Source organism: Chionomys nivalis, chromosome 1, assembly GCF_950005125.1.
Source record: "Chionomys nivalis chromosome 1, mChiNiv1.1, whole genome shotgun sequence".
Lineage (NCBI taxonomy): Eukaryota > Metazoa > Chordata > Mammalia > Rodentia > Cricetidae > Chionomys > Chionomys nivalis.
Window position 1 is genome coordinate 84,795,842 of NC_080086.1, and position 16,536 is coordinate 84,812,377.

The following is a 16,536-nucleotide window of genomic DNA, read 5'->3' on the forward strand; positions in this document are numbered from 1 at the left end:
TCCACCTGCCTTTGCCTCCCGAGTGCTGGGATTAAAGGCGTGTGACACCACAGCCGGCGAGGCTGTAGTTGTTAAAAGAGATTAGGACCATTGAGGAGAGACTTGCTCTACATTAGAAGGGAAAGATGGCCTCGGGGCAAGACCCCATCCAATTGAGTCTCTAATTGGTGAAAGGAAAAGGACTAAAATGTAGCTTACTCCCAGAAAGCAACTGCTTCAACATATCATAGCTACTACTAACAGAAGGCTTAAGGGGAGGGCTAATGTCTACCCCACACAGGCAACCCGACATGGCATGCTTATCTATGGAGGAATTGCTTTGGAGATATACAAAATGCAAGAGTAAGGAATCAGGGATTCTACCTCTGTGGTTTCAAAGAGCTGCTAAAACTAGGTGATGTATAACAAGGGTAAAGCCACTTGAAGAAGGTCCTGAGAACACAGGAGGCCCTAAGACGCCATTACATAAAGGCATGAAGGTTAAGCCTGAGTTTCCATAGAGATAACATATTGTCAATGATAGAGCCATGAGATATCTACCAAGAGCTACACACAAGGAGTGGAACCAGCTCAAAAAGAGATGTATATTGCAGGCAGCAGAGCTGGAGGGGATGGAGCTATCTAACCCCTTTGAAACTGAAGTCTTAGACAGTGGAGCTACAGGATTTGGTGTTTGCTCTGCTGCATTTTGGTCTTGTTTTGGTCCAGTGTTATCTCATTATAGCCTCATTATTCTTTTTTATAATAGGAACTTATATTCTCTGATATTGTATGTTGGACATATGCAACTTTTTTTTATTTATCAGGTATCCATACTTAAGAAGATGCTTTGAGATTCAGAAGAAACTTGAGACGTTGTGCTTGCTGAACAATTTTGAGACTGTTAATAATATACGAAATATAACAATGAGTTAAATGTGTTTTGCATCATGAGATGGGCATGAGGCTATATGGCCAGGGAGTGGAATGTGATAGCTTGAATTAAAAATATCACCTATAGGCTTGGTATTTGAACACATGGTCTCCAGCTAGTGGCACTATTTGAAGAAGTGTCAGAACCTATAAAGGGTGTAGATATGCTGTAGAAAGTACATGACTAGGGGCACTTCCAGTTTACTTTCTCTGCTTTCTGTGTGTGTCTCTAAGTCTCCTGCTCAGGTTGCCTGCCACCATTATGGACTCTATCTTTGGAACTGTAGGCCAAAATAAATTCTTTCCATAAGTTGATTTTGTTGATGATGTTTTATCCCCAAAACAAAGAAAAACCAAAACTATAAATATCAATCACAAATGTTTACTTTTACTGTTTAAAATATAATTGGTGAGCCAAAGGAAAAAAATTGTAACTGTAAAATTTACATATAAAATAAATGACAAAATAAAGATCGGGGAAGGAAGTGTGAGTATATGCTTTATCTTGATGCATGACATGCCCCAGTTATCTAACAGGCATCCTAAATACAAACTTGAGGTTGAGCATTTGCTGCTCCACAACCATCCATCTCTTCAAACTTGATCCACGCAAACTCCCTATGTCAGTTACTGACTAGCAATTCAATCCTTTCAGGATTTCAGGCTAAGACCCCGGAAACTGCCTTGATCATTCTTGTTCTTTGACATTCTACCATACCCTGTCCCCTCTGCCTTCAAATTTGACACTTAGTCTGAACCTCATTGCCTCCCATGGATCACAGAAAGAAAATTCTAGAAGTCTCTGTTTACACAGTTTTTCCATAACAGACTATGCTTAATGCTGCAGTCAGGACCTGAGTTCAGATTCTGTGAACATTAGTATAGGACAGAGCTTTCCCCAGCATCAGTTCCATCACCTACAAAGCAGGGTTTGCCACAGGGCCTGAGTAAGAACTGAGAAAAGCATTCTTGACTGCTATCTCTGTCATTCACCCTCTGTCTCCAGTAGTAAGGACAGTTCCTATTGCAACAGCTTCATAAATATTTCATTAGTTAAACTCTATTAAATTATAAACAAAACCTTTAATTATTAGTAGCTGTTATCATCAAAAAAGCAAAATACAAAGTTTAGAAAATGTCAGTTTAAGTTGATCTATGGTGTACCTTGAAAAATCTGTAAGAGCAGTAAACATGAGGCCTTGATGGGTCCCCATGGCAAGACCTGGCTGTACAAACAGGGAGACAGTGTCACTGTAGTGCTTCTATTTCCAGACCCGTGAGTTACAATCAGCCACCAGAAAATAAATACACATCACCTGGCAGAGTTTCAGCCAGATAAAAATCCACTGGTCTTAAAGGGGTCACCTTCTAAAACTAATTAGCAAAATACATTATTACACAAAATCTAATCTTTCTATATGAACATGGGAATCATTCTTCTGCTTGCTTTTCTTTTCTCTTTGGGTTTTTTGTTGTTGTTGTTGTTGTTTGGTTGGTTAGTTTGGTTTTGATCATCATGTATTTTCTTCTAAACTACACACTTTCAACTTTACTTTTTAAATTTTCATTCTGTTTTTACAAACTGGGCATTAAAATTATTTTCATTAACATTTTTCATCAGAAAAAAGTGTCTGACTTATGAAAAACAGGGAGTTGACAGCTGGTACAGTGGGAGGCATGGGAACCTGAGAGGCAATTGTACATCTCTAGGGCTCGGGTGAGCTCACCTTTACCAGGATAATGTGTCAATTAGCATGTGTTCACCTTTACCAGAATACTGTGTCACCTCGGGTGAGTTCACCTTTACCAGGATAATGTGTCGACTAGCTTGTGCTCACCTCTACCAGGATAATGTGTCGACTAGCGTGTGCTCATCTTTACCAGAATAGTGTGTCGACGAGCGTGTGCTCACCTTTACCAGAATAATGTGTTACCTCGGGTGAGTTCACCTTTACCAGGATAATGTGTCGACTAGCGTGTGCTCATCTTTACCAGAATAATGTGTCGACTAGCGTGTGCTCATCTTTACCAGGATAATGTGCCACCTCAGGTGTACTCACATTAACCAGGATAATGTACCGACTCAGGTGTGCTCACTTTTACCACAATAATGTGTCAACTAGAGAACTTACGGCGTTCTTTAAAATATCATTGTTTGGAACGTATCAGTATCTACTCTTTCTTACTCCAAAACACAGTTTCTCTTCCCCAGGTTAAAGGAACACACCCAAGCTTTAATGTGTAACTGTTAAATAATCAAGAATCAATGCTGCCTGCAAACAAAGTAAAACACTGATCAGTACATTTACAAGGGGTGTGTCATTACAGGACCAGGACATGATGAAACTGTCACTCCAATTAGTCATTATGAAGGAAAAAAATGCTTCACAAAGGGGTGATTCTAGAGAAGTATGAGGTCCCTTTGCAAAAGGAATTCCTAATATATCTTGTGGAATGTACAAATAGGACATTTCTTGAAAGATTTCCCCAAACCAATTCTGGACTCTAGTCTCTAAACTTTAAATCAACAGATAACTTGAATTTCAATTACGTTGTAAAACAGGCATATTACACAAGCACACCTGCTATAAAAGTATGATACAACATCTATAATTGTCAACACATGCTCACACGTGGTAAATCCCAAAATCTGTTTAGAAGAACATGAGCATTTTTAAAGGCAGTCCTTAACACAGCTTCAATCACGGCTGTTACCTTCTCAGACCTCCTGAAATATGTGTGGTCAGGTAAGACTTACATGATTGACTTGGATAATAAAAGTTGAGACACAGTGAAACAGGAAAGGCATGTAAGAACATTCAGCCTGAACTTACAAGTCAGCTAAAATCTGTTGTGTGGCTTCAGTTTTGTCCCCCGTATTTATGGGAGGAAAAAGCGGAAGTCGACTAAAAGTCATCAGTGGCCATTGTGATTATATATCTTAGCATGACAACTCTGTCAAAGGTAGTCTAGATTATTGCAAGCAGTGTTCTGCGTGGTCAGCATGCCAAAAGCAACCTAGGTGAAAAGTCTGTGTTCAGTAAAAGTTCCATTAGCTGCATAAGATGAGTGCCTACCAATGCTGCCTTATTACGACTCAAGATATTCCATGCCACACCAAGCAGTACTCCACCAACACACAGAAACATCAAAAGCAAAGGGACCATCCAACTACTGAAAAAGACCTGAGTAATAAAGACAAGGACTATGAAATAACTTTTACTTTTGAACAAATGACTTGTGTCCTACTATTCATGAGCAAGAAACGGTTCCTAATTATAGTTATACCAGAATCCTTAAAGAAAAGTCCACTTGGGAGTTTTTCAGGCTGTAAGACTAAAACAGAAGTAGACTGTCAACAGTACAAGGGAGTCATTTGATGATGGGTGTATTTGGCTTTGAAGACTGTTGATTTTAACATTTGGTCATTTGGCAACATCTCTCCAACTCATTGCAAAATTAAATGAAGTATTAACTCCTGTGTTTTGTGTGTTTACATATGAACACCCTCCCAAACAGCCACCGATAAAATGTTAATATTTGTTTTGGTTTTTTCCATCGGGCTCTGGAAACTTCTTGTGGGTAAGGCTGTGAACCCAGCACTGTCTATTAGTCTTTGCTCTTAGTATCAGAGGCGGAAACTGGGATCTCCATAGGTATCCTCTGAACCTCTGAACCTCTGTTTTCCTAAGTATCAAAGCAAAGCCTGGAGGGGGGGGGTGTCAGGGGCAGGGTTATAAGGCATGTTGTTCCATAACAGAGTGTTTTAAAAAGACCGTACACTTTCTATTCAGAAACCATGGGTTTGAAGTCTAATGCATTAGCTCGGCAGGATGTCTAACTTTAGAAATCTTCGGCTCACCTGTTAAATGAGCACTAAGAGTTGGCTCCAGAGTGTGCTGAGCTGGTAAAGCCAAATGACACATGTGGATAAAGTACCAAGCATGGGCCCTGCTCAGTGAACCTTGACCCTGCTTACTCTGGGTGCTTCTGTCCTGCCTCCTCTGGTTCGTTTCACATCTGCTAACCCACCATAGCTCAAGCCACCAAGTTCTAAGGTTGTAAGTCAAGATTCGGAGTGCTTAGTATTCTGTCTTCTACATCTCTGCAACATCTGTAGTGCGTCATCACACAGGGGCAGCCTGCGCTTGCCCTAATCGCACGCCCCTGCAGCTCTGGAAGATGAACCAATGTCAAAAGTAAAATTTAAAAAGCGCAAAGAAAATAGGCCGAAGATTCAGATTATCACCCCAGGGTGGCAGTGCGAAAGACCTCCTCTCTGAGATTCCTGGGCCTGTACTGTGCTCCAGGCTGCCCGGGCCCATCTGCACATGAAGTGAGAGGTAAGACCACAACGACTGTTATGAAGGCAGAGGCCGCCTGGCGCGGGGCTCCGGGAAACGGCGGCCCAGGCGAGCCTCACGCTGCAGCCGCGCAAGGCGACCAGAACGCCCGCTCCCTGCAAGCCCGCACTCCCCGCAGGCCCTGGGACGTGGCGCGGCCTGCGCGGGCCGCTCACCCACCTTGCGCACGCGGCGGGCCGTGTAGAGCCCCATCCCGTCCTGGACCCGGGACGACTTCAGGGCGAACCTGTCTGGTACGTACATGCCCAGCATCCTCCGCCGCTCGGCCGCGCGCCCCGGGCGCCGCACGTGGAGATGGGGTGCGGGCCAGGGGCGGCCGGGAGGAGGAAATGAGCTCTGCTCCCAGAATCCCCACCTCCCTGCTCCGCTCCCCGCGGCCTGGCCCCTCCTCGGCCCGGGCAGGCGCGGCCGGAGCGGCGGGGCGCCCGGAACACCGGGACATGCTGATTGGCCCAAAGTTGGCAGTGGCAGCTGGGAGCCCCAAACCCCGGCTTCTCTCCCCCTCCGCCCCCCCGAACCTCCCGCCCTGCGGATGAGACTGTGGCCACACCAGCCCTCCTCACACCATCTCTGCCTTTGGCAAGGGTATCTGGAATCTCCTCAAATACAGAACGAAATGGGCCTTGCATCAGCCTTAGCATCTCCAAAATAGCCTTCTGCTGACCACAACTGAGACCAGCTCTGAAGGTCTAGGGAACCTTTGAATGTTAGTGGTTGTGTGTTTGTGTCTAGAGCTGAACTAATAATGAGCGATCAAATAGTACGCTCTAGTCCAAGCTGAAAGTTGGCCATAAGTATTTAAGGGATAGTTATGGAGGGGTGTCCTCTGGAAAGTGATTATAACTTTCTAAGATTTTTGACTGCAAAATCCTATCACCAGAGTTATTCCAGTCAGAGCTTGGGCTCTTGAATCCCATTCAAGAAGACTGGGCTATCAATCCTTGATAGACCAGTTACCCTGATTATCTGTCAACTTGACACATGAGAGAAATGGGAAACTTAAATTGAGGAAATGTCCCCATCAGTTGGTCTGTTGGAAGTCTGTGGGACATTTTCTTGATTAATGATTGGTGTAGAAGTTACCACCCTACTGTGAATGATGCTATCCCTGGGTCAGGTGATCCTGGGTTGTAGTTTTTTAAAAATTCAAGCTGAACAAGCTACAAGAAGAAAGCAGTGTTTTGCCATGGTCACTGGTTCAGTCCCTGTTTCCAGGTTCCTGCCTTGAGTTCTTGCCCTGACTTTCTTCAGTAATGGGCCAAAATGGGAAAAAAGCTAAACAATCTTTTCCTCCCTAGTTTCTTTTGGTCAGAATGTTTTATCACAGTAATAGAAAGCAAAACATAGTAGAACACCTATTAAAAGAGACAATGAAAGATTCTATTCAACGTGACTACGTTAGGAAGAGGAATAAATAGAAACAATAACTCCACTAAGTCCATATTCAGGATCCTGGCATAAATTTAAGCTTACATAGGAGGCAAGGAATATTTTAATAAACAGACTGGTCAAAGTGTGATTCCACGTACAGAACCGTCTAAAGCCATGTAGATACAATACAGCATTGTTTTATTGGTTACATAGCACAGGGCAAGACCAACTTTTCCTTTAGAAATGTTATGTGAAATAAACACCATAGTTGAGTGCAGATGTTTTAGTAAAAACTCCATTAACGGACACAACCATAGTCAATGACACATTCCTTATGGAACTAGGCAGTACAAGGCCTCTTTTGCCATTGGTTTCTTCTTGTGCTTGGCAGGTTGAAGTTTCAGATACCAACTTATTACCAGACAGGGAACTAGCTGATTCCATCACCATAGATAGTGCAAGGTCATAGCAGATTAATATTGCTTAAAGATCATTAGCTATAATTTATCTTTGTTGTTTTTAGTTACAAATAAACACTGGGTGAGCACATATATACCTATTGAGAACAATATTCTTTGGGTTAGCCTCAGAGGTTGAGTTTAAGATAACAATGTCTGTAAGTTTTGGTATCCTATGTTTTTAATGAGTACTTCAAATGTACATAAAACACACAGAGATAGACACACAGGTAAGCAGAAAAACGACAGACAGACAGATGATATTTTCAATGCAGTTACCCCAACATGGCAGGATAATGCATACCATAGAAGCTAAGGAATATCTAAGAGCAGCACAGTGCTTCAGAAGGTAATGCCTCCATTCAAGTTGTTACTCAGTGGTGTCCAAGAGACATCCAAAACAGTATAGGCTATTGGCATTGCTCTTGATCACCTACCAAAACATGAAGGTGACACCCTATTGCTGGAGATAGCACACATTTTTGGTTACACATTTGAAAGAATCAAGCTGGAATGGGTATAAAAATTTCCTCCCTGGGAGCTCTCATAGTGTTGGGATGTGCCATTCATGTGGCCAATGGAGAAAAAGTATCAATTGTCCTACCCACTGAAACACTTACAAGTTAAAGCAGAACCATATCCTCAATGACGCACTAGTGGCAATTGTATTATAAGGGTAACCAATAGCTGTATGATTAAACTTAAAGCCCACTCAGTTAGAGGAAATTCATGCCTGAGATATATAATAAACCCTAGAGGAGAGCCTACTACTACTGTGTTTCTAAAGTAAGACTGTTTCTAACTTCAGGCTGCGAAATACTCACCCATATACCTCTACGTAAGTGCATACCACATCTTATCAAGGAAGCTTCTTTCTGCAATAGATGAAGACTATTAGAGCCAGCACCTGTCGAATGCAGAGAGAAAGTGATGCCAAACTCTAAAGGAGATATTTATAACTCCTTTACCTAAGACTCGGGGAATGTAGGGCCCAGATCTACCCTTGTTCCTCGGGTGCATCTTGAGGACAGTTTCTGGTCAGCTAACTAAGCATCCTGTTTGTTCCTGTGCTCTCCCTGCCCCACCTGGTGATTAGCTGTAGGACATTGACTCCATTGTTGGTATGGTGATTTTCCACCTACCTGGGCGGAGGTCGTTGTGCAGCAGTTAGGTACTTAAGGACTTCCCCAAGTCTGAATAAACGGCATTGGGCTGATCTCCTTTCGAATGACCCAGGTCTCTTTGTGTATTCTTTCAATCTCCAGGCCCTTGCCCAACTCCCGTACAGTACAGTGGTGCGTGAATGTACCAAGGGTGTAACACAAAATGGGGCGTTACAGGGGAACAATGCAGAAAAGGGAGTGGACTGAGTATAAGATCCTAAGGACCAACACAACTACTTTGTGTAGTTTCTTTTGGACAGAACAACAATATTGTTCCCATGAACTCTCAACAGCATGGATGCCTGCACAGGATGTACAAAAACTACATCAGTCAATTCACAACAAGGACCCAGTGCTAAATGAGGTACCACAGGTAGTCAATACTGCTATGTGAGGGAGAATCATATTTAGCTTTTGTTTTTATTCCTTTTGTTGGCTGGTATTTCAGGGACAAGACTGAAATCCTAAACTCACACAAATAGCTCAACAATAGTAGATAATTATATACATAGAAGAAGAGGCTATTAATTAGAGAGGGGACAGTGAAGGAGTTGGAGGAGGAAGGGGAGGGATGATTCAAATTCAGCTTACATTAGCATGAAAGCCACAAAATATCTTTTCACTTAAGTAATAATGTCTTAAATTATTTTTATTTATTCTTTGATAAGTTCATACATGTATATATACACTCATTCTCCCTGCAGGAGCACGCACAGCTAGCCCAGCAACCAATCAAATGGCAACCTCACCCCAGCCCCATAAAAACCATACCACAGAACTACAGTGACAGACACCTATAGCCTAGACCACTAATAGCAAATAGACCTATAGCAAATACACATCACTGATATAGTATATTATATGATATAGTATAGTAAAAAAAAAAACAAAAAATCATAACACCCATTAAAAATCAAAGCACACCATACATAGCCAACACAGTAGCACATGTCCATATACAGAATAAAAGTCTCTATAGGGGAAAAAAAGAATAAAGAATGAGAAAGACAACTGGAATCCTAAATGCAGAGATATCAATCTAGGTACACAGAAATATAAAATATCAAAGAGTGATGCAAACTAGTGATTCTTCAGTAACAAAAATCCCAAGGAGAAAATTTACAAACCTCCTGGAAAGATAATAAAAACAATAAATCTTAAGAAAGTTGAACAAGTGACAAGAGAATGTAGACAATGAAATTTGGAAGAGAGTTCAAGACCAGAATGAGAAATCCGTCAGAGATTGTCAGGAGCCGTGTCCCCCCAAAATTTACAGGAAGCATCACCGTGAGGAGTTTTTGCAGAGGGCTTCACTTTCCAATTGTATTGAGAATAGTCTTATTGACCAAGCCTATCTCACACCCAAATTAACTGTTTTGTTTTTTTTTTTTTTTTTTTTTACTTATTTATTTATTTTTATTCTTTTTTAATTAAAATTTCCACCTGCTCCCCATTTCCCATTTCCCTCCCCTCCTCCCAAATATTGCCCTCCCCCCACTTCCCTCCCCCTATCCCCACTCCTCTTCTCCTCCCCCCACTCCATTCCCCCTCCCTCTCGTTACTGAAGAGCAGTCCAAATTCCCTGCCCTGCGGGAAGACCAAGGTCCTTCTATCTACGTCCAGAAAGGTGAGCGTCCAAACAGGCTAAGCTCCCACAAAGCAAGTTCATGTATTAGGATCGAAACCTAGTGCCATTGTCCTTGGCTTCTCATCAGTCTTCATTGACCGCCATGCTCTGTTAACGGAACCTGCCTCACATTCCAAAACTATCTAGACAACTAGGTGTGTCACCTTGTGACTTCTTGACCAAGGAATCGTGACCTGACCGATCGTAACCTCTTGGACTACGTGACCAGCATGGACCACGTGACAAGACCCATGCCCCAGCCCCCCAAGCTCCTCATCCAGGGGCTATATAAGCTGTAACCATGACTCTAATAAAGGGAGGCTTCGACAAATATGCCTAGCCTCCTTCCCCTTATCAGCCTATGTCTTTCAGGTGGTGCCTCTCCGTGACCCTGGAATAACTGACCAGCCAGGCGGGTTACAAACCCTAGACAGAGTAACCGGTCGAGGCGGTCGATGACCAGCCAGGCGGGTTACAAGAGATGAAAGTTTTTGTGGGGGTGGCAAAAAGAGGAGAAAGCCTGTGACATCCATAGGTAATAATTGAGTTACCAAATATTTACATTACCAAAATTTCACAGAAGAACTGGAGAAAGAAATTGTGTAAACAGGGATTGCTCTTATGTTTCCTGGCCACCCAGAGCCAAATAATCACATTGAAACTATATTAATTACATCATTGTTTGACCAATAGCTTAGGCATATTTCTAGCTAGCTCTTACATTTTCAATTAACCCATTTCTGTTAATCTATGTATGACCACGCAGCTGTCGTCTACCAGTAAAGGTCTGGTGGTGTCTTTCTCCTTCAGCAGCTACATGTCATCTCCTTGACTCTGCCTACCCTCTTTATATATCAGATTTCTGCTAAGCCATTGACCAAAACAGCTTCTTTATTAACCAATGGTAATAAAACATATTCACAGCATACATAGGGAAATCCCACATCAATTTAATGAAATGATAACAGAAAACTTCCCAAGTCTTGAGGGAGTGAGATGGGCATCCAGATCCATGACACTCACAGAATATCAATTAGATTCAAATAAAAGAGGTCCTCTCCAAAATCAAAAGAGGGAGAATTCTAAAATCAGCTCACATAGTAGGTGTAGTTGTTCATGTTTTCAAGCTGACATGTGCTAGAATCACCTAGAGGATGGGCCTTCAAGCACACCTGTGTGAGATTACTTAGCCTCTGGTGATGTTTGGGAAGATTATGTTCACTAGACCCATCATAGAAGGTTCCCTGGCCTTAAGTCCCAGACATCATAGAAAGAGGTGAACTGTGCACAAGCATTCCTCACCCTGTTCCTAATTGTGGATGAATGAGACCAGACACTTTCTAGTTCTTGTATGTTTCACTTTCCCACCACAGCGAACTATATACTGCATCTGTATGCAGAATAAAGCCTTTCCCTCTTAAGTGCCTTCTCTCAGGTTATGTTATTACAGCAACTAAATAAACACTGGGGACTGATGAGTATACCAGTAGGTTTCTTAGACTATCTGTTCCAGAAGACAATGAAATGGTGTATCTAGGGTGTTGAAAGAAAGGGAAGTGAACCATTAAGATCCTGGCCCAGCACAGCTACTCTCTGGACATGAAGGAGAAATCTTTTTTCTCAAGCAAGGGAAGCTAAGAAAACTCACTGCCACTAGACCAGCGTTAAGGGGATGTCTAAATGAATTTTATGTCTAGACATGAATGGATGGTAGTTGCCATTGTGAAAGTGTGGAATGCACTGCTAAAGCAGAGACATGAAAGAAAAAAGGAAATTAAAACAGAATCAAAACACACTAGGCTATACACAGACAATGAAGCCATAAGAAGAACAAAGGTGATTGACAACTGTTAATATTATGACAAGAGTAGGCCACTACCTATCAGGAATCAAGTCTCAAATGTTAAGTGAATTATGTTCGCAGGTGAAATGTGTAGGTTGGCTACTATGCATAGTGGTACATGCCTATAATCTCAGTTCTTAGAAGGCAGACACAAGAAGATTGAAATCTGAGGGTATTCCAGGCTTCATGGTTAGCTCAAGGTCAGCCTGGGATATCTAACAACATCTTATCTGTAAAATACTAATAAATAAATAAATAAATAAATAAATAAATAAATAAGTAAAGTGATAGATACAGATTGGCCAAAGGGATAGGATTAACATATCTTAACTACATAATGCTTACCTGAAGTTCAACTTAATACTGTGGTAGTTTAAATAGGTATGGCCCCCATTGGCTCAAGCGTTTGGATGCTTGGCTCTAGGGAGTGGCACTATTAGGACGTGTGTGGCCTTGTTGGAGCAGATGGGCCTTGTTGAAGAAAGTGTGTCACTGGGCAGGCTTTGAGGTCTCATATACGTTCAAACATAACACAGTTTCCTTCTGCTGCCTGCAGATTAAGATGTAGAACTTCTTTCAACTTCTCTAGCACCGTGTGTGTCTGCACGATACCATGTCCCACCATGATGATAATGAACTAAATCTCTGAACTGTCAGCCACCACAACTAAATGTTTTGCTCTGTAAGAGTTGCAGTAGTCAAGGTGTCTCTTCATAGTAACAGAAACCCGAACTAAGGCAAATACTAAAGGCAAGTTGACTGAAAGTGACTGGACAGAAAACAAGCCGCACACTAACAGAAACACAGAGGAACAGGAAAAGCTTATATCTGGGATTATACACCCCAAAGACACAGTCTTAAAAACTGTAATACTGATGAAGCTATTACTAACATAGTGATATAGATAATGACTTCAACAAGAGGACATAGCAAATCTATACACATATGCACCCAAAAAGAGGAACAGAAAAGACAGACTGAAAGGGGGAAGTAGACTCGCTGAGAACATACTTATTGTTCTAAAAGAGATTTTGAGAAGAAATGGCAGAAAAGAATGGAGGTGATTATCTCAACAAGACCAATAGAAGACAGGAAAGAACCCAGGGGCCATATTCAGAATGCAACCCAGAGTTGAGTTATCAGATTCTCAGCCTTGGGGGATTCCCCTCTAGAACACTGTCCAGTACTGAATCATGTAATTATTCTCATTAACTCAACTGAAATATTCTTCAAGACAGACCACCCTTTCATTCATAAAACTTTAAAAACAAAACCTACCATAGAATACAAATAAAATGCAAAAGGGACTATGGAAATTTTATAGTTACTAGAAATTTTACATCAAAACTAAAATTGAGGGGGCCACTTCACTCCATTTAGAATGGTAATTAACACATACTCCCTGGGCTCCCTGCAGGGGCTCTACACCCTGCATACTGCCTCTCCTTGTCCCACCCAGCTTGCATCCAGAACCCTTCTTCCTTCTGCCCCCTTTCCTCTTTGGGCACATAACACCATCCAGCTCAGTCTGTCTGGCGCTGGGGGCAAATCCTCAGGGCAAGTAGGCAGGCGCGACTTCCTTTGTCTCTCCAGCCTGCCTGCATCAAGCAAGGTAAGGCCTTTGTTTACAAACTACCCAACCTGCATGGAGATCTGATCTAGGCACCAGGAGAGACAGCAGCAGGGTGAGTTTGTGACCTGACCGGCGGCTGGGGAAGCAGCCCTGGACAGGGAACTCTGAAGTTCCTCATCCCCCACCCTATACTCCCTGGGCTCCCTGCAGGGGCTCTACACCCTGCATACTGCCTCTCTCTTCTTGTCCCACCCAGCTTGCATCCAGAACCCTTCTTCCTTCTGCCCCCTTTCCTCTTTGGGCACATAACACCATCCAGCTCAGTCTGTCTGGCGCTGGGGGCAAATCCTCAGGGCAAGTAGGCAGACGAGACTTCCTTTGTCTCTCCAGCCAGCCTGCATCAAGCAAGGTAAGGCCTTTGTTTACAAACTACCCAACCTGCATGGAGATCTGATCTAGGCACCAGGAGAGACAGCAGCGGGGTGAGTTTGTGACCTGACTGGCGGCGGCGGAAGCAGCCCTGGACAGGGAACTCTGAAGGTCCTCATCCCCCACCATATACTCCCTTGCCTCCCTGCAGGGGCTCTACACCCTGCATACTGCCTCTCTCTTCTTGTCCCACCCAGCTTGCATCCAGAACCCTTCTTCCTTCTGCCCCCTTTCTTCTTTGGGCACATAACACCATCCAGCTCAGTCTGTCTGGCGCTGGGGGCAAATCCTCAGGGCAAGTAGGCAGGCGAGACTTCCTTTGGTTCACTGGCCTGCCTTCACCAAACAAGGTAAGGCCTTTGTTTACGAACTACCCAACCTGCACGGAGATCTGATCTTGGCACCAGGAGAGCCATCAGTGGTAGAGCTAATCTGGGTACCAGGATTGCCGTCTTTGGGCACGGAGATCTGATATTGGTACCAGGAGAGACATCACTGGAGCACCAGGAGAGCTATCACTGCAGGGTGCCATCACTGGGAAAGTACATCAGTAGGCAAGGAGACCTGATCCGGAAAAAGAAGATCCATAGGGGAGCATTCGGAGAAAGAGATGAGCAGGCGCCAATGCAAGAATTCACCCAACAATCTGAAAAACTATATGAAACCACCAGAACCCAGCGACCTCACAACAGGAGGACATGAACACCTTATTCATGAAGAAGTAGATAAAATTGACTTTATGAAAGTGATTGACGCCCTTAAACAGCATGTAAAAAATGCCCTTATAGAAATGGATGAGAAGTATAACAGAAAGTTTGAAGAATTGAGTAAATCAGTGAATGATACCCTAGGAAACCAAGGAAAAACAATCAAACAAATAATGGAAACAGTTCAAGACTTAAAAACTGAAATGGAGGCAAAGAAGAAAACACAAACAGAAGGCCAGCTGGACAGGGAAAATCTAGGTAAACGAATAGAGACTACAGAAACAAGCATAACCAACAGAATACAAGAGATAGAAGAAAGAATCTCAGATTCTGAAGATACCATAGAGAAAATAAACACGCTGATCAAAGAAAACAGCAAGGCCAACAAATTCGCATCACAAAACATTCAGGAAATATGGGACACAATAAAAAGACCAAACCTAAGAATAATAGGAATAGAAGAAGGAGAAGAAGCGCAGCTCAACGGTCCAGAAAATATATTTAATAAAATTATAGAAGAAAACTTTCCCAACCTAAAGAAAGATATACCTATGAAGGTTCAAGAAGCATACAGAACACCAAATAGGCTGGATCAAAAAAAAAACATCCTCTCGCCATATAATAATCAAAACACAAAGCATACAGAATAAAGAAAGAATACTAAGAGCAGCAAAGGAAAAAGGCCAAGTTACTTATAAAGGTAAACCTATCAGACTTACACCTGACTTCTCTATGGAAACCATGAAAGCCAGAAGGTCCTGGATAGATGTACTGCAGAAACTAAGAGACCATGGATGCAAGCCCAGACTACTATACCCAGCCAAGCTTTCGTTCACTATAAATGGAGAAAACAAAATTTTCCAGGATAAAAACAAATTTAAACAATACGTAGCCACAAATCCAGCCTTACAGAAAGTAATAGAAGGAAAATCAGTAATCAAGGAGTCCAACAATGACCACAGTAACTCAGACATCTAGAAACCCTTTACCAGCACATCTCAAAGAAGGGAAACACACAAAATCTACTACTAAAAAAAAAATGACCGGAGTTAACAACCACTGGTCATTAATATCACTTAATGTCAATGGACTCAACTCACCTATAAAAAGGCACAGACTAAGAGATTGGATACGAAAACAGGATCCAACATTCTGCTGTTTACAAGAAACACACCTCAACCACAAAGACAGGCACCTACTCAGAGTAAAGGGCTGGGATAAGGCTTATCAAGTAAATGGACCTAGGAAACAAGCAGGTGTGGCCATACTAATTTCTAACAAAGTTGACTTCAAACTTAAATCAATCAGAAGAGATGGAGAGGGACATTTTCTACTCATAACAGGAACAATTCATCAGGATGAAATCTCAATCCTGAATATCTATGCCCCTAATATAAAAGCACCCACGTACGTAAAAGAAACATTGTTAAAACTCAAGGCAGCCATCAAACCGCACACATTAATAGTAGGAGACTTTAATACTCCTCTCTCACCAATGGACAGGTCAATCAGACAGAAACCTAACAGAGAAATAAGAGAATTAATGGAGGTAATGAATCAAATGGACTTAACAGACATCTATAGAATATTCCACCCAAATAGGAAAGAATATACCTTCTTCTCTGCAGCTCATGGAACCTTCTCAAAAATCGACCACATACTCGGTAACAAAGCAAACATTCACAATTACAAAAAAATATTAATAATCACCTGTATCTTATCAGATCACCATGGATTAAAGCTAGAATTCAGCAACAATGCTACCCCCAGAAAGCCTACAAACTCATGGAAACTGAATAGTCAACTACTGAACCATACCTGGATTAAGGAAGAAATAAAGAAAGAAATTAAAGTCTTCCTTGAAGACAATGAAAATAAAGAAACAACATACTCAAACCTATGGGACACTATGAAAGCAGTCCTGAGAGGAAAGTTCATAGCACTAACTGCCCACTTAAAGAAAACAGAGAAAGCACACATTGGAGACTTAACAGCCCACCTGAAAGCTCTAGAAAAAAAAGAAGCAGACTCACCTAGAAGGGGTAGAAGACTGGAAATAATTAAACTGAGGGCTGAAATCAACAAAATA

At 42.2% G+C, this 16,536-nt stretch overlaps 1 protein-coding gene across 1 annotated transcript in view; it reads right to left on the reverse strand.

The window, feature by feature from the left end:
* Positions 1 to 5,646, reverse strand: part of Prdm5 (PR/SET domain 5) — a 154,703-nt gene extending 149,057 nt beyond the window's left edge. The window contains exon 1 of the mRNA XM_057770980.1: positions 5,436 to 5,646. Coding sequence (XP_057626963.1) covers positions 5,436 to 5,528 — 93 coding nt within the window. The 5' untranslated portion in view covers positions 5,529 to 5,646. The remainder of the gene's footprint in view (positions 1 to 5,435) is intronic.
* Between the last annotated feature and the right edge of the window lie 10,890 nt (positions 5,647 to 16,536).